General features: G+C 40.2%; 1 protein-coding gene across 1 annotated transcript in view; it reads left to right on the top strand.

The window, feature by feature from the left end:
- The window catches only part of rnd2 (Rho family GTPase 2), a 48,288-nt gene extending 24,516 nt beyond the window's left edge, over positions 1-23,772 (top strand). Inside the window, exons 3-5 of the mRNA XM_077556245.1 lie at positions 11,014-11,123; positions 14,775-14,909; positions 23,070-23,772. Coding sequence (XP_077412371.1) covers positions 11,014-11,123; positions 14,775-14,909; positions 23,070-23,339 — 515 coding nt within the window. The 3' untranslated portion in view covers positions 23,340-23,772. The remainder of the gene's footprint in view (positions 1-11,013; positions 11,124-14,774; positions 14,910-23,069) is intronic.
- Positions 23,773-24,049: the final 277 nt, after the last annotated feature.

Raw genomic sequence — 24,049 nt, 5'->3', positions numbered from 1 at the left:
AAACAATGATTGGATTTCAGCGAGTGTGTGTGATATTCCATAATCATTTACTGCCATGCCAAGCCTTAATTGCCAGAGATTGCAACAACAACAATAACAACAACAAAAAAATTCTTAACAGGTCCAACAAAAATACTCTTGGTTGTTGGTGGCAGTGTTATCGCTTCCTCAATGTTTGCATTTGCACTGAAAATGATGGTAAAGACAAAAATAAAGAACAACAAGCTTTTACAAGTCCCCTGAGGGCAAATTATGTATTCAGACACTCGGAAATTAACCCATTAAGGCCCAAAGCGCCTGGCAAACCATATCTCTAAAACTTATGGGTGACTTTTGAGTCACCGCCCCAAAACCTAAAGTTTTCTTGGAAATTTTACAATATTAAAACTAATTGATATTGAAAGAGGAGTCTGCATACTCATACATAAGAATTTATTCTTTACTTTAAATAATACAGTAACAGACCCAGAGGTCTGATACATTATTATTCAGGTAACTATATTTAATAAAGTATATACATTTGGTAATTTATATGCCCCAAATAATGATGATCCGGTCTTTTTCACGATTTTTTCTCTCAGCTGTGTGATTTAGCAGCGAATTCCACTATTATTATTGGAGGAGACTTTAACACAGTAGTAAATCCATTAAATGATCGTTCTCATACGACATGTATAAGGCGATTACAATCCGCTAAAGTAATAAGGGAATATATGGATGATTTTGGCCTCGTCGACAGCTTAAAGACTTAAAAACCTGACTAAGAAGGAATTTACCTTCTTTTTTGCGGTGCACCGGTCTTTTTCAAGTGTGAATGCACACAGTCACCAGAAAAAATTAATTACAATTTTTATAACTATTATCGCAACCTATACTCAGAAACTAACAAGCCTAACCCTGAGCATATTGAGGCATTCCTCAGTAGCTTAAATACGCCTCTGTAATCTACTGAATATAAAGATATCTTAGATGCGCCACTGACTATAAACGAGTTGTACAGTGCTCTAGATAGTATGCCTAATGGCAGAGCACCTGGCCCGGATGGTTATCCGGCTATATTTTTTTAAGCACTTTTGGTTAATGCTTGCTCCATTATTCTTAAGCGTAGAAACAGAAATTAAAACTAATGGTTACATACGTCCACACATGATTACAGCAGCAAATAAACTTTTATTTAAGCCAGAAAAAGACCCCGCCCTTCCATCAAGTTACCGTCCGATTTCACTAATTAACACTGATATTAAAATTATCACTAAGGCTTTCGCATCTAGACTAGAAACCGTAATCTCGACAATCATTCATAGCGACCAAACAGGCTTTATTAAAGGTCGTCACTCTTCTAATAATATTAGGAGGCTCTTTAACCTTATTAGCCTGTCACAGCGGCATGATAAAAAGGCAGTTATTATATTGCTGGATGTAGAAAAAGCCTACGACTAAGTTAACTGGTCCTTCCTCTTTGCTGTTCTAAATAAATTTGGCTTTGGGAAGTCATTTATTCATTCCTCAGTATTATATGATTCTCCTAAAACTACAGTTACTACTAATGGGATTATATCTCAGAGCTTTACTCTACAGAGAGGCGTAGAGAGAAGACAGGGATGCCCACTGTCCCCTATCATTTGCAATATTTATTGAGCCACTTGCATTAGCCATATGCCAGGAAAGAAGGATTCAAGGAATTCACTCTGGGGTAACAGAACACAAAATGAATCTATATGCCGATGATATCTTACTTTATTTAGAAAAACCTGCTATCTCGTTAGGGGGAGTATCTAACTTAATAACTAAATTCTCACATTTATCAGATTATTCTATTAACTGGACAAAATCAACACTACTACCTATTACAGAAAATTCATGGAACCCTGCAAGCCAGGACCCACATTTCTCTTTTCCTATAGGTAATTTAAAATACTTAGGCATAAAAATCTCACCTAAATTAACTGATTTAATTCATTTAAACTTTACTCCACTTCTGGATAGCATTCACAGTGACCTGCAATGCTGGAATAATCTTCCTATTTCTCTAATAGGACGAATAGCCACCATTAAAATGAAAGTTTTACCCAAAAATTGGTCTCCCGAATTTAAAGGGAGAAGAGCCCTGGAGTGCTCCCGGCTTTAACAGTACAAATGCGTTCTCAGGCTCCCGGCCTTAATGCGTTAAATGGTTCACTGGTCAAACAATAATTAATTCCAGCAAAAATTTCACGCCTTAGCTATGGCAACACATTTACATTAAATTGTCCACAGTTTTGATCCACAACAGGACTTGTACCATCCACCTGTGGCTCACTACTGGTCACTCATTGGTCAAGCAGATTAGTCAATGTAACATTTGAGGGTACATGGCAAGAAATAAAACCACACAAGCCACAGGTGGAAAACTAAATTGTTAGCTTATTAGCATAATTGTCAGAGTGTTTTTTTCATAAAACAACGGGGGGTGGGGGAATAACAAAATCAACAAACATGAAGTGTCAAATTACCTCATGGATGACTGAGAAGCAACACAGACAAAAAGGAGAAAGGCAAATATTAGCAAGCACATTGGTATCTTTTATTGATATTTGTGACAGTCATTTAAAAACAATTTGTTCCAATAGGCTAACGAAATACAGAAAACATCTGTTGTTAGTCTTGTTGTTCCAAATACCACCTTTGGTCGCCCTCTGATAATGCCTCCAAAGGTGAAATATTGCTGGGTCGACTAACAACACAGAGGCTTTTGTTTCACAAACGTATAATTATCTTGCTGTGTTATAAAATAATACCAACAGTCATACTTGAAAATGTTGAACATATTCAAACTTTTGTGTATGAATATCAGTGTTAGGCAATGCATAGTGCACAGTCATACTAAAAAAAGAATAATACATACTGTACTGTATGTATTCAAATTTTCTGAGTATGACTGCAAAGTGTAGAAGTGTAACGGTTACTCGAATAATATGATTGCAAAAAAAGCTAAAGCAAAATGTCTGCCTTCAAGCTTCTCACGGCAAAGTTTCCCACATGGACTCATGTTACTGCAATCGCAAGTCCAACTCCATATAAAAATAATTAGAGGCGGGAGGAAAGAGTCTGTAAAAGACAGAGAAGGTCCTGGTTGGTAAAGTGCAGTTTTCACCACAACAGTCACTACCGTGATCGCCAACAGAAGGTAACGTTAGCTAATGTAGTTATAGCCTACCACAGCTAGTTCACTCAATATATTTTTTTAACAGATGATAAGAAAACTAGCGCATAATAAAATTCTTACATGAGCTACTGATGGCCACAACTAACACCTGGCAGACTAACGAAACACTCATTCGTTGACACCCACGTCACTCACCAGACCATGCCTTTTATAGCCATATACACTCAAAGTGACAGATGTTACAGTGGACAAAAATGATAGACACTTCGCATGCACGTTATTGTGTTAGTAATGCAAATCAATTATTAATCAATTCATCTGAGTACACAATTATAAATACGTTTGATAGCTGCAGTCCCACTAGAGTCATTTTAGGACTGCTTCACATTGTTTATTATTGTTTGGGTGTACCTCCAGCAATAAAAAGTCTCCTTGCCAATCCCCTTTTTCTTCTTCTTCTCCTCTTTCATTCAATGGCCACTAATCATTTATGCGCCAGAGTTATTAGCCTCTAACAATCTTCACTTCCCCCTCAAAGAAGACGTTCCCCCGTCACTCCCCCCCACCCCCAACTGGGGTTGCTACGATACTCGTCCGCCCCGGCAGCAAAGGTGGTAGCTCGGGGAGGAGAAACAGCTGCAGGAGAGGAGCGGCTGTGTTTTCTCGGGTTGCGCTTTGCCGACATTTGAGAGCGTATTAAAACCGCTTTTGTTTGTGTGTGCACCCGGTGTCTCGGCAGCCTAATGAGGCTGTTTGCTTGCCGTTGATTCTCTGCCATATGCGCGCCGACACATCAGAGAACCTTCAGGCGAAAGGCTTTTTTTTTTCATTGGCTTTTTAGCAATGAGCAAACAACAAGAAGGTGAATATTCCGCAGATGATGAACACATTGAAAGCCTAAAAGCATCTAAAAGTTGTTCAGCCTCAGCCAAAGAAGCTTTATTGTTATGGAGTCAAGATGTTTTCAACACAGGTCAGAGTTTTATTGGATCGCTTTAAAATTGAGTTTAACAGTTTGGTTCAGTTCAACAGTTTAATTGGAAGTGGGTTGTTTTGCTGAACATCTTAACATAGCATAAACAATTCAAGGATGCCCAGTAGGGTGCCTTGTGGCTATTGTTGTACTCTGTGGTCATTATTGAATATGTTGACTTTACTTGTACATAGGGCTGGGCGATATGGCCCAAAAATAAAATCGCGATTACAGGACGATTACAATTTTAATCGATTTTAATCTAATAAACCCAACAAACATTTATTTAAAAGGTTTCATTTATTCAAAAATAATTCCTGTGCAAAAATGTTCAGACAACAATAATGTATACTAATTCTAAATTAGTTTTAACATAAATTTAACATTCATAATTTGTGCTTAAATGCCACAATGAAGTAGTTGGTAGCTATTGTAAAAATGTCTTGTAAAGCACCCATCCAGCATTCCGCCACTTGTGCAAAATTACATCTCACAAAAACATTTGAATGTAACACAACATAACAAAAGCTTTTAATAATCCAGAAGACAAAATTTGATTTCACAATTTAGCAAATTTTTAACGATTGGATTTTTAAAATGACAATGTATGGAATTAATTCGATTTATTGCCCAGCCCAGCTTTTTGTCTACAGTTATTGAGTCTTGATGAATTCGTGTCAGGTTACCATTCAGACTCGAAAAAGGGCAAAACATGCATCTGTTGACATGATTTGAAAAAAATCAGCTGAGTATGCAGGGTCAAAAGATATATGTTTTTGCCCTTTTGGCATAGCATTTAGGTTATAACATGCACAACTCCACACAGGAAAGCTGGAGGCTGGATTCAAACCCCTTAAATCAGAACAATGAAGCAGATGTGCTAACAATTTCACCACCGTAGGCTACCATTGGACTTTCATTCAGAAATTAATTTCACTTTGAAAGGTGTACAGCAGTAGTGTCCAAGGTCCCCCGCACACTGAGCGACGCGGAAGAATGCGACAATCATGAGAAAAACAGCAACTCTGGCCGTCATGTAGCCCACCTTGCTGAAAAACTAATAACTGTATAAATACTGTTTTTTTTGTTTTGTTTTTAACCACAAACAACATAGTGCGTTTGTCAATTTTAGCGTGTCGATCTTTGACCATTTAATTGACTGTGCTTGTATATTTATACGACAGACACTCTCCTTGCTTTTTCAATCCCCGGTACACATGAAATTTTAAATATGATTATATACAGTGATGCGAGCTGTCATTTGGCTTTTTTTCTTCTTCTTTTTTTGTCTTGCTTTGACTCACAAGCACAAACTTGTGAAACAATCACTTTATGGTGTCAGTGAACTTAATTCAACTTACTTCACAGGAAGAAGCAGTTTGGCAAATTCATTCAAAACAATTCATTAAAAAAAAAGAGTCTGTTTTACACCATTCCCAGGTGAAAATTACTGTTCAACTAAACATCCAACAGAAACAACTACATGTGTATTTAAATCAACATACCCTTATGAACAAGTCATCTTAGCTTAATGCTAACAAACAATGGGAAGTGCCATTGACATGCTAACAGTTAGCTCTTTTTTAAACGCTTAATAGTGGAACATAAACAGTAGAGCAACACTTTTAGTGGACAGCCGCATATTCACTTTGAGAAAGTTATTGTAGATGTGGACGGGGTTAATGTTTGTTGGTGCTGACAAATGCAGTAATGTATGGTCTGTTCAGAAAGAAAAAAAATCTGTCTGTGTGTTGCCCTGGTACCAAATTGGGCCACGAACCGGTGGTTGGGGACCCTTACTATGGATGGATGGATAGTTTGACTAACTATGACCTTCATAGTTTGTAAGACCCAACACGGACCCCTCATTGTGCTTTATGTCTGTCCTTGTCTTGTTCTCGTTTGGCCTGATGTTTTATTTCATTTTATTTTTTTATCCCGGTTACACCAGATTCACTTAACCTTTTGTCCGTCAACAAGGTCAGAGCGCTGGTGGTGCTTTATTTGATCTGCCCGGCCGAAAGCGGTCATCTCAGCTCGACCCCGACAACCGTCTTTTTCTTTTATCTTCTGTCAACGGGCTTCTGTGAGGTGATAAGAAAACACACAAGACGACACACTCACACACTTTGTGGAAAATGTCGACAGAGTTGGTGAATACGAGATTACGCTCCATCTTAAACTGACCGATCAGGCAAAACATTTTATTTCTTCTTTTTTTGAAGGAACTTCCTAATTTAATGTGTGTACAACTTCATATAGAGGATTTTTTTTTTTGGGACAAGAAAAAAGATTATCACCACTTGAGAGTATACGGAATATTAAGAAACAAATATAAATACATATTTAATTAATAAATAAAAAAATGTTTAAGTCTTTTTAAAGAATTTTCTTTCTTTCTTTTCCCCCCACGCTTCTGATGATTGGCTTTTATTTGGTCAAAGCCGCCATGCACTTTTTCCCCTCTCCGAGGACTTTGTGTCTGACTTTGCCAGAAGTGCTGAGGCGGCTCCCGGGTCACCCGTAGGGGAAATAGCATGCGTGGTTTTCTTGCTGAGACGAAGGCCCGTTGTGACCGTGACCTGCCAATCATTTTGATATCTGGGGCTGATGCATCCGTCCCGACGGCCTCGTTAACAGCCTCTAAATTTAAACATATAAACAGCTTTTTAAAGTGTCCCCCTGCTTCATTTGCATGATTTTGCCTAATTCCCTACTTGCTTCTGTCATCACTCGCTGCCCGGCCTCCTTCGCATGCAGACTGATGTCCACCGTGTCCTTGACTGGTCCTCCTCAATGGCAACAAACACCGGAATCAAGCTGTCTTAAACGTAATCACTTCATTCAAAGCAAGTCTATAGCTACAATGTCAACATCCAAAGGCCAATCAATATATACAACCTAAAATCACACGTAGATATACTGTATGCTTCTGATGCAAAATCTCCTATTGGTGTTGTTTTGAACCAAATATTGAGTTCCGTTTTTAATTGCTGCTGAAAAGCAACATTTTCCGACGTTACTTTGCTTTACAAACTCACCACCTCCACTCAGCCCCGAGGCTGAAAGGCATCCATGTGTAACGTGCAGCCTGTGAGCACGTTCCAGGCTGTTTGCTGCATTGTTCTCAGCGGGGCGCGATAGCAGGTCACCCTCGGGGGGCATACGGCGCTCTGAGTGACGTTGCCGCATGCTCGCCATTGTTGTCGTCTTATTCTGTCACTCGCAAAAAGAGAACAGAGGGAGGCTAAAAACAGGCTGCGCTTGCCTTTGTGCATTTCCGACTGAAGTATGCTTTAACGAGTCGACTAGTGAGCAGTGACGCATGCGGCGTTCGCTCACAATATTGATGCTGTTGCGCTCCAAAAAGAAGGAGGCCGGTTGGCCACTGGCTTCCGGGAGGGAGAGGAAGAGAACAGAGGAGGTGGAAGTAAACTCTGTACTTAAGTAGAGATGGTAGAAGTATTAACTCATTCACTGCCGTTGACGGCTGTAGACGTCAGAAACTCATTTGAACCATTTCTATTAGTTTAACATTTTTTCCACTTTTGTTAACAAGAGTATGAAAACCTAGAACTATTAAAGTCATGTGATTAATTACAATTAAAAATGTTAATCCCCTGATGCAATTAGAAAAAAAAGAAAAGATTATTAAAAAATTAGGGGAGTCAGGCGATTATTTTTATTTTTTTGTAATTAATTGCATGACTTCTCTAGTTAACTCACTATTTATCAGAAATTTTACATCTATTCTTAATGTACAATTTAAAAAATCTAGGTTTTCATACTCTTGTTAACAAAAGTCGGAAACATTTTTTAACTAATAGAAATAGTTCAAATGAATTCAAATGAGTTAAAAGATTTTGGGGTAAAAGCAGAATGTGAACGTTTACAGTATATTTGTCAACAAGAATCCAACTGTTCACTGCCATCAAACAAAATAGTTTCCTTACTTAGTGCTCATACTAACAAAAAGAATCACGTTACATATGATTTTGAAACCAAGCTTCCCATTGCTTTGCAAATGTTGTGAAATGATTAGCTAATTATATGAACTGATAAAAAAATAAATACAATTAAAAAACTTCACTAGGCCTGAAGGTTGTGGGTTTTACGACGCATTCGTATAGCTGTCAACATCAAATAATTCTCTTAAATAAGGCCATAAATGAAAAAGATCTTGCTTTTCTTCTCTGTTGCGTCCAATTCGAGAAACTCCGATTCTTCTGACTAGAGCCAGGTGCCAAAATGAGCGTGAATGGGAGCCAAGTGTCAGTATTTCTGAGAAGTAGGCAAGATTCAGAGACAGTTTGAGCAACGCCTCTCAAGGCTTCAACCTTTGTGCCGCTGTTCTCGAGATGATGAGGAACAAAGGCTGGGCGGCCTTCGCACCACTACAGCCTCACTTTGTCAAACCACTCCACATTCCTTTGATAATAGGAGACCACCCTCGTGCCTGTCCATACCCTGAGAACGAGATGCAGTGGTTCAATTAGGACTTAAAGCCAAATGTTCTGTAGAAATATGCTTCAAATTTCATCCCATGTGGCAAATAATTGGTAACTCTGACGAGACTGATTAGTTTAAAGATAATTGCTGAAAAGGAGCAAAGACTGAGAACCGTACTCAATTATGGCGATATAGACTTTGTTAAAGATGTTATTCACCATTTTAGTTGGCTAAAACAGTACTTAGTGACACATTTTGGTTCAGGCAAGAGTCTCCGCTGGTGTTCCTTTAATCCGCCATTTTGAAATTTAGTCTTAGTTTTAGTCCAGTTTCAATCACGCTTGTTAGTTTTTAACATAGTCAGTCAACCTCATCCTAGTTTTATTTGGTCAACTTTTAGTCGACTATAAATCTAACATTTGAGTGAGGACAATCATTTTACCCCTTAGCCGATAATGTTGGACATTTCGGATGTAAAACTATTTCACATTAAATTTTATCTCATCTTTTTGACAACTTAATACACAATTACAGTATATCAACATGTGGCTATTATGCCTCCATGCTATGAGCTAGTAAATTAGCTAGCATTAGTTAGTGGTTGGATTAACATTATAGTTGGAACGTTACAGCCATTGAATTGTTACGTTATAACTATAATTAATACATTTTTTGGACCTTTCACCATGAATCTCTCCTGTCTGTTCCATGGGGTTTGTGCATGTAGCTGCGGATTTAAAAAAAAAAGGGGGGGGGGGGGGGCACTGTGTGTCACATGACAGTGTTGCATTTGACAAGATTTTACAAAATCATATAATTTTCATCTCGTTTTTGTTCATGAACGAAAATGTCCATACAGTAGATTTTAGACCAGTATTTATTAAGTGAAGTGCATTTTGGTCTCGTCTTCATATCAGTGACTGTCCAGTTTAACTGCAACAAACTTACGTAGTTAGTTACAATTACTTGGCCCATTTGTACCCATAAAGCGTGCAGTTAGCTAGCTAGCTATGCCTACACCCCAAAACTGAACAGCTGTGTTATTTAAATTCCCAAAGACCCCCCGTTATGTACTATTTATTGTGTTGTTCAGTCTCCTGTAATATGCTGAAACGCAAAGCACTGTGGGTACATGCTGCAACAATCAGGGAGTAAGTGTGCAAATGTCTGTCTTGCCGTTTTGAGGTGTGCGACTTGTGGGAGGGCGACATCTTTTCTTTTTTTTTTTTAATTGGTGGTGTGTAGAAGGCATATAGTTTGGAAACGACTGCTCTATACATGTAATCGCCGTAGCTTTTGTAAATGCTAAACAATAAACATGATTTGTTTGTGTATTTGGGGCAGGGGATCATAGTGTGAGGTAGAGAAAGTGTGTGGTTTTTTTTCGAGAGAAAGCTCAGTATTGTTCATTCGGTAATTTTACCGATTTGACATGTCATCATCATTGCTCTTGTTTTTTGTTTTGTATATGGGTGAGTATGTGTGTGTGTGTTTGTGTGTGCGTGTGTGCATGCGTGTGAGTCTGTACTCATTAGTTCACCTAAAACCTATTAAAAATCCCATACCTTTCACCTAAACCGAATACTTCAGAATCCAGCTAGAGTCGTGACGTTGTCAGGAGACCCGAGGAAGGATCAAAGAAAAGAAAGGAAAGTGAAATCTAGTACCAACCAGACATTACCTACTACCCAGTGTGACCTTTGATATTGTGGCTTTAAAAGCTTCATCTGAAGGATTACTGCTATTTGTGCATTTTGCTTTTTCTTTGGCTTCTTATTTAAGTGGGACCTGGAAATACAAAAGGGTCTGGCTGCTCAGTGTAAGATCAGCAATTTATACCAGCAATATCTATTATCTTATATGTTTTGACAGTGGAAGTCGTCTGTAACAAGTTTTCATCTGACCAACTAGTCAGAGGATGGAAAAATGCGGATGAATTTGAAATCTGATTGCAGTCTCATTGCTAATATTGTTGAAGTTACATCGACCAGCACTATTGATTCTGATTCTACCCTGGGTAGATAAGATTGACATGGCAACACTTTAAGGCTGAAATCTGATTGGACCAAAAAATAAAAATAAAAAGTAACACATTTATGGGACAATTGTTTGATTGTAAATGCAGGTCATCCACCACGACGTCTTCTTGTTCCCTCTGTAGTATGAGTAGTTTAATTTATTTTAGTTTTATTTCAGGGCTTCACTTTTCCTGTAAAATCTGCCGTAAAAACGGCCTGAAATAAGTTTTTTTTTTTAGGATAAGCTTGGTATGGATTCATTCAGTTCTAGATTGATAAAAGAAAACAACTTGGAAAGGGTTATGTTGACTTTCACATAACCTCCTATTGGACATAATTCTTCATATGGTCAGAGGATGAACGCACCGCTTTATTTCTCGCTGCCTGTCCCGACCTTTTTCTCACCATGTGTGTGCGTGTGTCCGCAGGCTCCTCCTATTATGACAATGTGAGGCCACTGGCGTACCCCGACTCCGACGCCGTCCTCATCTGCTTCGACATCAGCCGCCCCGAGACTCTGGACAGCGTCATTAAAAAGGTCAGTGGCTTGTTGTGATCCAATCCCCGCACATGCGGCTTGGTAGCGTAGTAACCAACGGCAGCCTCACTGCTCCTTTTTATCTCATCAAAATATCCACTTGACCTTCAATCCCCTGCAGAATGGAAGGTCGGGGAGGTATGACAATACGCAAATCAGCTTTGAGAATGCGTATCAAAGCGAGGCTGCACACAAGCGTCACGCTTAATAAGTCTAAGAAAAGGGCAAAATTCCTACTGAGGAGTGGACATGGAGGCGGCGGCCCGGAAGGTAGGATTGGTCACACACATAGTAAATCATCTTGCTTTTGGAGAAACTTGCCCAGGCTAAGGTTGTGCTAGTCATTAAAAATCAGACTGACAAAATGCCTGAAAAGTCAGACAAAAAGCAGCGATTCCAAATCAATAGTGTGCTTTGAATTACAGTAAATAATCAGATAGTTGTACAGTATACATGAATATCTATTTGTGTCTATGGGCTCACAGATGTTTAATGGGCTATTGGTGAGCTTCAGATTGTCTGCCCCTCTGCAGACTTTGTAGATCGAACCCGGGACACCCTCAGATATCTGGCCAAGCCTCAGTGGAGCCTGTCAACAGGCCAAACAGATCCAAGGTCAAGCTTTTAGTTTTCCCATGAATCCCCTCGACACAGGGGAGGGGTAGGTAAGGGGGTTGCCGTGACCCCTAACCCCTAGCCGTCGCCCTGTTAATCTCATCTCAGGGCCGCGTTCAAAACCTGTTGCGACAACGGCCGTCCCAAATTAGACTTTTGACTTGCATTGACAAGCAAGGCCGCTGCTGAGGAACAAGGGTTAAACAATCAAAGAATTTGATTGGTGCTGGTTTTCAGGCCAGGGGCGGGACTCCAGAAGTCAGAGGTATTTTTTTGTTAGTTTTTTTTTTTTTTTTTGAAAGGTTGAGCGGAAGGTCTGACGATGGTCACATCATGCAAAACATTTTGTGACACACACTCAGGAAACTGTTGTTTCAGCTGAGCATCACTAGCCCCATTTGACACACGCACGCACGCACACACGCACACACACGCACACACACACACACACACACACACACACACACACACGCACACACACGCACACACAGGTTTGTTTTACTATCTTTGTGGTGCCATCTCATTGACATAATGCATTTCCTAGCCGCTCCCCCTAACCCCAACCATCAAAAATTATTGCCTACCCCTATTCCTTACCCTAACCTCAACCATAACCCAATTCAAACCTAAACTCTAAAACCAAGTCTTTACCCACAAAAAGAGGTCTTAACTTGTGGGGCCCAGCAAGATAGCCCCACATGGACGGGTGGACCCTACAACTCTGTAAAATCCTGAAACGTTGGCCCCACTACGTAACAAAAACAAGACTACACTCACACACAAATTCCAATCAACATTTGTTATTGTTTTATGGGAGATAGTCTGGAATAGATTATTTCCATTCATTTCAATGTAAAAATATGATTTGACATATGAATGTGGTAAATCTCAAAATCTCACCACTGTATTCAAAGAACCAAACGTATATGTTTGGAATCTGAGAGGAAACCCACACGAGCAAGGAGAGAACATGTCAACGCTACACAGGAATGCCAGACCTTGCGTTCCAATCCCCAAACTCTGACCTGCAAGACAGACATGCTAGCCACTCACCTCAATGAATTTGTTTATGAGGAAAATATTGATTGATTACTGCACTTGTGGTAGAATTGGCAATTATTTATCGGACATATGGCATTTCTGTTCAAGCTAATTTGATTTTGCTGTGCGCTTGGATGACGCACAAACCTCTGCCAAGGACAGATGTGCTAGCAAATGGAACAGGCATTGGCTCTTTTTGGCCCACTTTAATGCCTATTTGCTTTGACCAATAGAGATCGTATGAGATACGGTCATACTTATATTCATTACAGTTTTTCTCCATAGGTTTGGCACATTTCTTGAAACTGAGATGACATTTTCAAACTACCATGGACAAATCCCAAAACCACCTTACAATTGGTGCGAACTGAATGGCATTTCTCATTGCTTTCATCAAATTGCCAATGTCTTAGTACATGTCTCAATTGCCTCAGTGGATCTGTGCAAATGGTTGTGTACATTTAGCCTACAGTTAGCACAATGTGCCCACATTTAGCACATTTTCCAAATCAATAGATCTTGATGATCAAACTGGATGAGTGGTTTTTCAGTCTAATATGCAAAATCCTCTGTTCAATTGTCAAAATTAGTCCAGCATATCACAGGGGATCATTGGATGGTTGAGACATTCACACCATTTTTTTCCTCGCAGCATTGCAAGGGAAAATATCGGTTGCGACGTGGATGAAAACCTTTGGCCAAACAAAGAGCAGCGTATGGATGGCCAAGAGGGGGAAGGTGACGATAATGACTGCACAGTCAATTCTGTAGAGTAGATTTGACGATTTAGAGTAAATGTGACTGTATTTTGAGTTGGACCAAATAGACTCAGTTTTAGAGTAATATTTACACTTGGAAGAGAGTAAAATAAGGAATTGAAATAAATAAAATAAAATAAAAGTCACTCAAGGGTTGAGGAACCTTCAGGTTGGGAGACGGCGGCAGGACCACCTGAGCTGCGCCACTTCTACTGTTTGCTTAGCCCCAAGATGTTTTTGGTCTTGGAGTTATGAAGATTCCAGCTGACACGAGAGACATACTAGCACACAGCAGGAGATCTGTGGCTCAGGAAGTCGATCGGCTGTCTCCCAAGCTGAAGGTCGTAAGTTCGTTCCTCAATTTACTGTGGAGTGAAAGTGTTGCAGAAGTTGGTTCTTCATTTACGCTGTGCGCTAGGTACAATTGTAGTTATTAATTTTTCATGAATATACAGATTTCGGCTTACACTTTCTTTGTTACACTCTAATGTGTAAGTAACTTTGTGTGAATAAAAAGTGTTGCAATTTCCTTGTCAAACCGCAAACTTTGAATTGAAAGGAATTTGAAAGGATTTTGACTTGCAGTGCTCACACAATGCCAAAGGGACGATGCATATTGGGGGCACTGACTACTTGTATGACGTAGAAATTTGACACATAGGTAAGCTGTTTTGGGAGAGATGTGAGTTTTTGCAGATGATCCATGGTGTTGTGCAAAATCATCCAAGTTACTTTTGTTAAAAGAAGTAAGTGAATGCAGATGAGCCAAAGCAATTGAGAAGAATCTTTGCAGTTGTGAAAGTACCGACTCTTTGTTTGAGAAAGGAACTTGGAGTGAAGCATATGTGTGCAGTTTTAGGATGGATATGTGCTTTTGCTAATGAACTGAACACAAACGTAAGTCTGTTTGGCCGAATGAGCTTGCCGTTTTGAAAATGCCATCTCAGTTTCAAGAAATGTGCCAAACCTATGGCGAAAAACTGTAAATCACAATTTAGTGAATAGCACTTTTTTTTTTTGCTTATTAAATGTCAGTCACAATATTGAGGGCCGCCCCCCAAAAAATCGCAATTAGATATTTTTCAGAATAGTTCAGCCCTACTATTTGGCACCCTCTCCATTTGGGTACTAACTGTAGCCTACTCCTTTGATTGCTGGACAGAATCGAGGACAAAACAAAACAAAAACAACCAAGAGTCCAATAGTAAAAGGTCTGTGTTGTTGTTTGTGTGCACAGTGGCAGGGGGAGACGCAAGAGTTTTGTCCCAATGCCAAAGTGGTGCTGGTGGGCTGCAAGCTGGACATGAGGACGGACGTCAACACGCTGAGGGAACTCTCCAAGCAGCGCCTCATCCCTGTCACCCACGAGCAGGTAACAAGGCCGCATGACCTCCCAGGTCGCCCTCGTTTTGGGGACCTCAATGGTGAAAGTGCATGTACGCACATGCACAAAAATTGTTGGTACAGCCTCAATTAATGAAAGAAAAACTGAAAGTGGCCACAGATGTAACTTGAATCTGACAAAAGGAATAATAAGTAAACATTGTATGAACATCAACCAATGAAAATTAGCCATTTCTTTTGAATTGTGAATTATTTTAATAAACAATGTGTCGCCAAACTGACAAGCAACATATGGAGGTGGTTCTGTCATGTTCTGGGTCTGCTTTACTACATCTGGCACAGGAGGTCTTGGATCTCTGAAGAGTACAATCAAATCTCAAGACTATGAAGAGAAATGTGCTTCCCGGTGTCACCCAGTTTAGTTTCAGTGGCAGGTCAGAAGTCTTGCAAAAAAACGATGACTCAAACTAAAAGCCTTCTAAAGAAAATTGAATATGGCAAAACCTGGAAAAAAAAGAAACCTGGAAAAATCATTCTAAAAGCTGAAAAATAAAATCAGCTGTTCTTTATTTGTTCTCAGCAGAATGTGAGAATGTCTGACAGATCGCTGGACTCGGCACTTTAGTTGGATTTTTCGCTGACCTCGTGACTGTGGATACGCACGCATATTTGCATGTTTCAACGCTAGAAAACAGACGTTGACAAACGAGCGAGTCCGGCCTCTTCGACCTCCGCGCCAGGCCGAGGCAGGCCTGATAAACCGCTCGGCCAGTCTGTGAATTTTAATCAGCTTGTTCCGTTTGTTGGGCGCCGCACAAAAGCTGTCACACAACAAAAAGCTGTCTGCCGCGCTGTCCAAGTTGATGCGTTTTTCAACAAAAAACGTCAGCAGCTGGGAAACAGAGCACTCGCGTAAATAAGACACGTAAACAAAAGATGGTGTTACATGCTTGGGAGTGTCTAACAGGACGGAGGAGAACAACAATCATCTGCGGCATCAGTGGCACAACATTACAAGAGCAGGATCAAAACTTCTGCCTTCACAAGTCACAAATTTGTTCTTGGAAAAAGTCAGCTTTTTTGTTTCTTAACTATGACTTTTTCGTACAAAATTATGACCAAGTTCTCTAACTTTTTGTTTTTTATTCAAATATAACTTTTTTGTCATTACTTGTATACAATTGAGGCTTTTCTTAAAATTAAACCTTTTTTTTTTAAACCGAAAATTATCTCTTAATTTTTTTTTATATTTCCTCACAAAATGACTCCAAATCCTCTAAATATTGTGACTTTCTCATAATATAACTTTTATGTTGTCACATTGTGATTTTCATCATATTAGAACTTTTTTGTCACGATATTCCAACTTTGTTCTCAAAATTATAACTTCTGATATTATAACATTTGTTCCTAAAAAAAAACAAAAAAACATTGTCATTACTTAATTTTTAGCTTGTTCTTAAAAATACAGTAAAACAATAGCCCTCTCCCCAACCACTTCAACCAGCTCCTCTGGCGGGATCACAAGGTGTTCCCAGGCAGCCTGAGAGACAGTCTCTCCAAGCGTGTCCTGGCTCGTCCCCGGGGCCTCCTGCCGGAGGGACATGCCCAGAACACCTCTCCAGGGAGGCATCAATGAGGCATCCGAACCAGATGCCCGAGCCACCTCAACTGGTTCCTCTCAACGCGGAGGAGCAGCGGCTCAACTCTGAGTCCCTCCCAGATGACTGAGCTTCTCACCCAATCTCTAAGGGAGGGCCTGGATACCCTGCGCAGGAAACTCATTTCGGCCGCTTGCATCCGGGATCTTGTTCTTTCGGTCATGACCCAGAGCTCGTGATCATAGGTCAAGGTAGGAACGTAGATCAAGAACTTTGGCTTTCGGCTCAGCTCCTTCTTCACCACAACGGACCGATACAGAGTCCGCATTACAGCAGATGCTGCACCAATCCGCCTGTCGATCCCCCGCTCTATCTTGCCCTCACTTGTAAACAAGACCCTAAAATACTTGAACTCCTCCACCTGGGGCAGGAATTCATCCCCAACCTGGAGAGGGCACTCCACCCCTTTCCGACTGAGGACCATGGTCTGGGATTTGGAGGTGCTGATCCTCATCCCAACCGCTTCACACTCAGCTGCGAACCGCTCCAGTGAGAGTTGGAGAGCGTGGCTTGAAGAAGCAAACGTCACCACATCATTTGCAAAAAGCAGAGATACAATGCTGAGGCCACCAAACCGGATCCCCTCAACGCCTCGGCTCCGCCTAGAAATTCTGTCCATAAAGGTTATAAACAAAATCGGTGACAAAAGGCAGCCTTGGCGGAGTCTAACCCTCGCTGGAAACGAATACTTACTTGCGGCAAAATGGACCAAACTCTGACATTGGTCATACAGGGACCGAACAGGCCGTACCGGGGGCTCGGTACTCCGTACTCCCGAAGCACTCCCCACAGGACTCCCCACAGGACTCCCCGAGGGACACGGTTGAACGCCTTCTCCAAGTCCACAAAGCACTCGTTGACATTGAGTGAGCTCCCATGCACCCTCGAAGAGTGTGATCCCTTGATAGGTGGAACACACCCTTCGATTCCCCTTCTTAAAAATCCAGAGTCACTGTCCCAGATGTCAACCACACAAGCCCCACAACATCCAGAGCCTTTAGGAACTCCGGGCGGTTCTCATCCACCCCCGGGGCTTTGCTACCAGGAAGCTTTTAAACCACCTCAGTGACCTCGACCCCAGAGATAGGAGAGCCCACCTCAGAGTTCCCAGACTCTGCTTCATCAAAGGAAGGTGTGTCGGTGGAATTGAGGAGGTCTTCGAAGTATTCTCCCCACTGACTCACGACGTCCCACGTCGAGGTCAGCAGTGCCCGATCTCCACTATACACAGTGTTAATGGTGCACTGCTTCCCCTTCCTGAGATGCCGGATGGTGGACCAGAATTTCCTCGAAGTCATCCGGAAGTTTTTTTCCATGGCCATGCTGAACTCATGCCTCAGCGACCGCCCAAGCCGCATTCCTCTTGGCTAGCCGTTACCGACAGAAACAATATGCCCACACCTGCCCTGCGCCACTCACCGTGGGCAACTCCAGAGTGGAAAAAAATCCAACCCCTCTCAAGAGGATTGGTATCAGAACCCAAGCTGTATGTGGAGGCGAATCCGACTAAGTCTAATCGGAAGTTGTCTGCCTCACACACCAGCTCAGGCTCCTTCCCCGCCAGAGAGGTGACATCCCATGTCCCAAGTGCTAGCTTCTGTAACCGGGGATCGGTACGCCAAGTTAACCGCATTTGGTCGCCGCCCAGCTCTCTATGCACCCCTCCCCTTTGGCCCCTCCCACAGGTAGTGTGCCCATGGGAAGTAAAAAAGTTCAAAGTAAGTAGTCATGAAAACAATGAATCCAAAAGTAAATTGTTGCCTTGAGATACGAGTTTATTTTGTTCTTTGTTGAGCACACCCTAGCGAGCTTGTGTGCTTGTTAAATATGCAACATGCAACATGTAATTGTTTTTGTTTACTTTCTGTCAAACTCAGCTTAAAGCCTCTTTTTTAAAGAATTGTTCACTCTCTTCCAAACTGCTGCTTGTCCACTGTCCAAATGGCGCTTGTATCTCAAATTTTTGCATTCAAGTCAAAGCAACAAATCGTCTGCTCAACGGTTCCTGTCAGGATACTCGTATCCGAAGGCACAGATGACCTGAAAATGGACTTCCCACCACTGTCCTTCAGGTGTACCTAGTAAAGTGTCCCCCCGTGACTGTCACATTGCAAAAGCCGTGCAGCGTAATCCAATCGTTCTCACCCTTTGTTGATCTCAAATTGAGTTCTGAGCACAGCGTAGGCGTCGCCAGTAGGACTGGCCGCTGCCTGAACCCGACATGTTTCTTCCATAATCTGCCTCTGATCGCGCCCGTTTCACACCACCTTTTTTCGAGGACACGGATGCGTCTCACATGCGGACCGTTGCGTGCTGCCGGAATGGAAAAATCAAAGTGTGCAGATGAAAAGCTTGAGCGTGTGAACGGAGGAATCATGGGAAACGCTCTTGATGGTCACAGAAAGCGGAACAAAGGACGAAAAAGAAGAGGAGGAGGAGGAGGAAGAGGTCACTCTGTACAGCAGTTTTCAATTGAATTACAACAAATGAGTGAGGTAACCTTGGTGGACTCTATAAATGGCTTCAACACACTGACGTGTTTGCACTTTGTTGTCAACATGTGGTCGTCTTGGAGAACATTGCGTCCTCCGCTCTTGATGCGCCGACCTTTAATGACAACCGCTAAAAGCTCGTTTCAGGATTGTGCTATTATAACATTCGGCACAGGAACAAAAACAGGTGCATTAAGAAATCAAACATGCCAGTGGAAACTGTCACACGGGTCTCAGGCTGCCTTGTGGGATCATTTGGAATTGGCGCTGCTTACTTGGACTTTCCTCTTGATGATTTTTTCTTCAAAATTAACTTTTTGTTTACATGCTACATATTACATTGTTTAAAATATTATGCCGGTTTTCAAAACAGTGACTTCTAAAAAAATTTTTTTTTTTTTTTAAAATCTTCATAACATTGCAACTTAATCTTCAATTCTGACTTTGTTCTAAAAAATGTTAAAGGTGTATTGAAGGATCGTTTAAGGATCGTTAAAATTTACTTAGAATTTCGGAGTGCATCAACCTTTACTAGTTTTTTTCAAGTAAATATCACTCCGAAATTTTTAGTGTAGGTATTTCCCCCAGCTGAGCATGTGCATTAAAAAAACAAAATGACTTTGGCTTCTACTTTTTGAGAAGATCCTTGAATACACCTTTAAAGTTTTTTTTCTCAAATTATTATGACTTTTCTTAAACCAAGGTGATTTTTCTCTTACAAAATTACGACATTTCCACAAAAAAGTAAACTTCTCGAACTTTCTGTAAAACATTGACTTTTTTGTGATTTTTTTTTTTTAAGTAAAGCTTTATTTCTTGAAAATATTATGACTTTTCCTTGTAACATTGTTACTTTTACCCCCCCCCCCCCCCCAATTTTTTTATTTCAATTTGAAAATTCACACTGCAAAAACGCAGGGTCTAAATATTAGATGTAAACGTTTATTTAAAAGGAAAATTACTTGAAACTAGTGAAATTATCTGTTCATGCAGCAAGATAATTTTACTAATTTGGATTTCTTGAAATAAGACAAATGTATAGATCTATATTTATCTTAAAATAAGATTTACAAACTAATTATATGCAACAAAACAAGTGAATTAAATCTCAAAATAAGCCTTGAACACTTATTTTAAAAGTTAAATGCCCTTATTTGTTGCTTAGAATAAGCGAAAAAGACTTATTTTAAGTAACAAGTCAAGGAATTTAAAAAAAAAAATGTTAAAAAAAAGCTTTAAACACTAATTCTAAGCAACAAAAAAAGTGAATTAAATCTTAAAATAAGCCTTAAACACATATTTTAAAAGGTTAAATGGCTTTTATTGTTGCTTAGAATAAGCTGAAAATACCTATTCTAAGCATCAAATCAAGGCAAACATTCTTAAAATATTTTTTGTTTTATTCATGGAAAAAAAAATACTGAAACGGAGTATGAAGTGTCAATCTTTATTTGTACTTTATGTACAACTTGACTAGAACACGATCACGTAATACAATTATAACGTGCTCTGACATGTCACAGTCCTTTCTTCAAGCTATTCCAACTCAACTTTAATTTGTACGGAGGAAACGAAAGTAAATATACATGACATACTGAAACATGAATGAATGAAAAAAAGCCCAGTATGGTTTTATAAGGGTGTCCTTTATCAAAAGGCCAATGAGGGCCCTTTTACAACCTTGACCAACAATCTAACCATTGCACGACACTAATCCCAAACTGCTTTCCAATAAATGAATGTCATTCTGACTTACCTTCAGTGTGGAGTGTTCGAGACCAACACTCCACACTACAGTTTCTTGGGGATGGGGTGGGGGGGGGGGGGAGTGGCGCCAAAAGGCCAGGACACACCAATCCGACGTCATGAGTCGGAAAGCGTCCAGGCGTAACCGTCGGTGTGCGCCGTCTGATTAACGTATAAGACGTCGGATCCCATTGGTTAGCGTTTGGAGGATGTTTCAGCCCGTTGTGACATTCGATCGCGTTGATTGGCTGTTAGCTAGCAAATCAGCGCATGGGGACGTGACCAATGCAGATAATCAGTGTAAACCTTTCCAATACACGGCCTTTCATATGCAAGTCAGTGTTACTATATCGCTCGTTTTGCACATTATCACACTTTGTAGTTGGACATAAACAAGAAAAGATGAATTCAGCACTATATGATATATCATGCAACTGTAAAGAGTGTGCTTCGCGTGGGAATACATCATCTTTGTTTTTGTTTTATATCCCGCCGCCTGAAGAGCTTTCCAGTTACCTTTTTCAAACAATGAGGAAAATAATGACTACTGCCGCTGATGGTATGGAGGGGAATTAGTTCTCACACATGTGCAGAAGGTACTTAATAATTAGCGTCGGTGCCCGTTTGTTGCGGGTTGTACTTCCATAATTTTTCCAACGTGACATGTCGACGGCGAGGCTGACGCCACAGGGGGAGGCGTCGGTCACATTTGGCCTCAACACTAACTTGACTCAGAGGCTGTGATTACGCTTTTGGCGAGAGATGACAGTGGCGAGTAAGTGACAAGTTCCACAGTGCACCTTTAACTTTTCTTTGTCAAATGTACCTGGCAAATTACCAACAGCAATGACACACTTGCTGCCATTGAAAACGAAGACTGGACACGTCAAGCTTTGCTTCTGGATGAAGACTATCCTTGTCAGCTAAAATTGAGAGAAGTACAGCAGTATTTTAGTACTACACTCTTTTTAAAAATAAATGTATTAATTAATTAACTGTTAAAAACATATCACAGCATTTCGACTCACTTTGAGTCAGGTAAATAAACAAATGGGACCATAAGCAAAATTTTGTTCTTTTATGTGTTAAACTTTATTCAAGCTACATGCTAAAAAACGTTTTATTTTATTTCTTTATTTTTCAGGAGCTAAAAAGGAATGGGACACATTTAAACTTATTTAATATATTTTTAGCATGTATGTTAAGTACTGTACTATGATTTAACTGTAGTTGTTTCAAAATTGCAAGAGTCAAAGTTTGAAATGTGACAGTCGAACCCTGAATGTGATGTTTCTGGGATCATTACAGTCACTGGCCAAAAAGTAGCCATAGTAATTTGAAAAATGCAAATTTGACAAATTGTATTTCAACTAGAGGCATTATACATTAGCTATAAAATAATATAATAATATATTGTCTAATACTATGTTGAATGTACATTGCGGACATTAGTGACTTTGAAATCTCCAAGTACAGAGTTTGCTTTACTTGTGTTTGGTATTAAATCTTGAAATAAGATTATTTTTGATGAGACCTTTGCTGAAAGAACCAGTGTAACTTATTTTAAGGGTAATTTGCTTTATCTTAAGATATCCAGACTAATTGAGACAACCTAGACATGTTTATGCTCAATTTAAGATAATAATAGAAAGCCAGAATTTTAAAATAAGTAAATAACCGTTATAACAAGTTTCTAAATTTAAAAAAAAAAAAAATACTACATTATTTGAAGTGCAACATTTAAAAAAAAACATTGTAACTCCTTGGAAAAAAAAATTCTCATAGCATTGCAAAATAACCACTATTTTTTACCACTTTTACTTTAAAAAAAATATTTATTTATTTTTTCTTAAAATATTACAACTTTTTTCCTCAAAAATGCAACTTCTCACCAATTCTGACTTCTTTCTAACTTTATTTAAAAAAAAAATGTTTTTTAAATCTTCAAAACATTTGGACTTTAAAAATAAATAAAATACAACACAACTTCTTTCTCATAACATTGTGACTTTTTCCTTACAAGTTAAGATAATACATCTTCTTTCCAAAATGTTTGTTTTTATCATTACATTGTGACTTCTCAAAAAATACTACCTTTTCTCTTAATATTAGATCAGCAGCTTCTCTTGAAAAATACTTGTAATTTCACTTGTTGAATGTACTATATACGTACTCGTAAGATTTTTGTCTGTGCGGCCCTTACGCTCCTTTGTTGCACCTTAGTGGTTCGATCATACACGGAATATCTGACATGAAAAACAAACTAACTGCCTTTTGACGTGTTTGCAGGGCAGCACCATCGCCCGGCAGATGGCCGCCGTGGCCTACGCCGAGTGCACGTCCAAGGTGTCGGAGAACAGCGTGCGGGACGTGTTCCACGTCACCACGCTGGCGTCCGTGCGCCGGCCGCACAAGCCGCCGCTCAAGCGTAGCGCCTCCCGCCGGGGGCTGAAGCGCGCGTCGCAGCTGGCCCTCCCGCCGCTGCCGGGTCGGACTGAGCCCGCGGACCAAGCGCCCGTCTTGAGGAAGGACCGGGCCAAGAGCTGCGTGCTCATGTAGAAACCAGAACGTGTATAGAAATATATACCAGAGGACGCCTATTTATTGTTTTTGTTGCACTGCAGGAGATGAAAAACCAAGTTGCACTGTGGAAATGCGCTTATTTTTTGGTGTCATTTTGTGTTGAGAATTAAGGAACGCACCACACGCAAGGACGCTGGTCTAGTGGAAGTGTGGCGAGTGAAGCGGATGAGCACGTTCATGCAGGATGATGATTGTAAAAAAAATTAAAAAAAAAAAAAACTGCAAGGATTGGAGCCATGAGGCGAGTGGGTGGTTTGTTTCTGAGCCGTGCACACGCGTCGCTACCACAAGTGCTTTCTATTGACACATTTTGCTTATGTTTGCAACACTATTGTGTTTCATGTTATTTTGTGCTACTCTTCGTCGCTCACGTTGCAAAATAAAGCGCCAGCTTGACTGCAGATGGCGAATTTAATTGCTGGCTGCTGTTTCTTTATTAGCGCGCCACACATGCGCATGACGTCATTAACGCTAATGCTTAAAAGGCACACACTAATTACTGGAAATGAAATGTGCATTCCTATACTGCTGTCCTAATCTACAAATAATGAATGGAGTGTGCATGTCCTAGTCAACTTTTTATACCAAGTGTCACTTAAAAAATATTTGTTTCTCCACGTACCACCATCGTGACCAGCATTAAAATAGTACCGGTAATGTTCATAAAATATATTTTTTAAAGTGTT

Source organism: Vanacampus margaritifer, chromosome 2, assembly GCF_051991255.1.
Source record: "Vanacampus margaritifer isolate UIUO_Vmar chromosome 2, RoL_Vmar_1.0, whole genome shotgun sequence".
Lineage (NCBI taxonomy): Eukaryota > Metazoa > Chordata > Actinopteri > Syngnathiformes > Syngnathidae > Vanacampus > Vanacampus margaritifer.
This window is presented reverse-complemented; position numbering and strand designations above follow the sequence as displayed.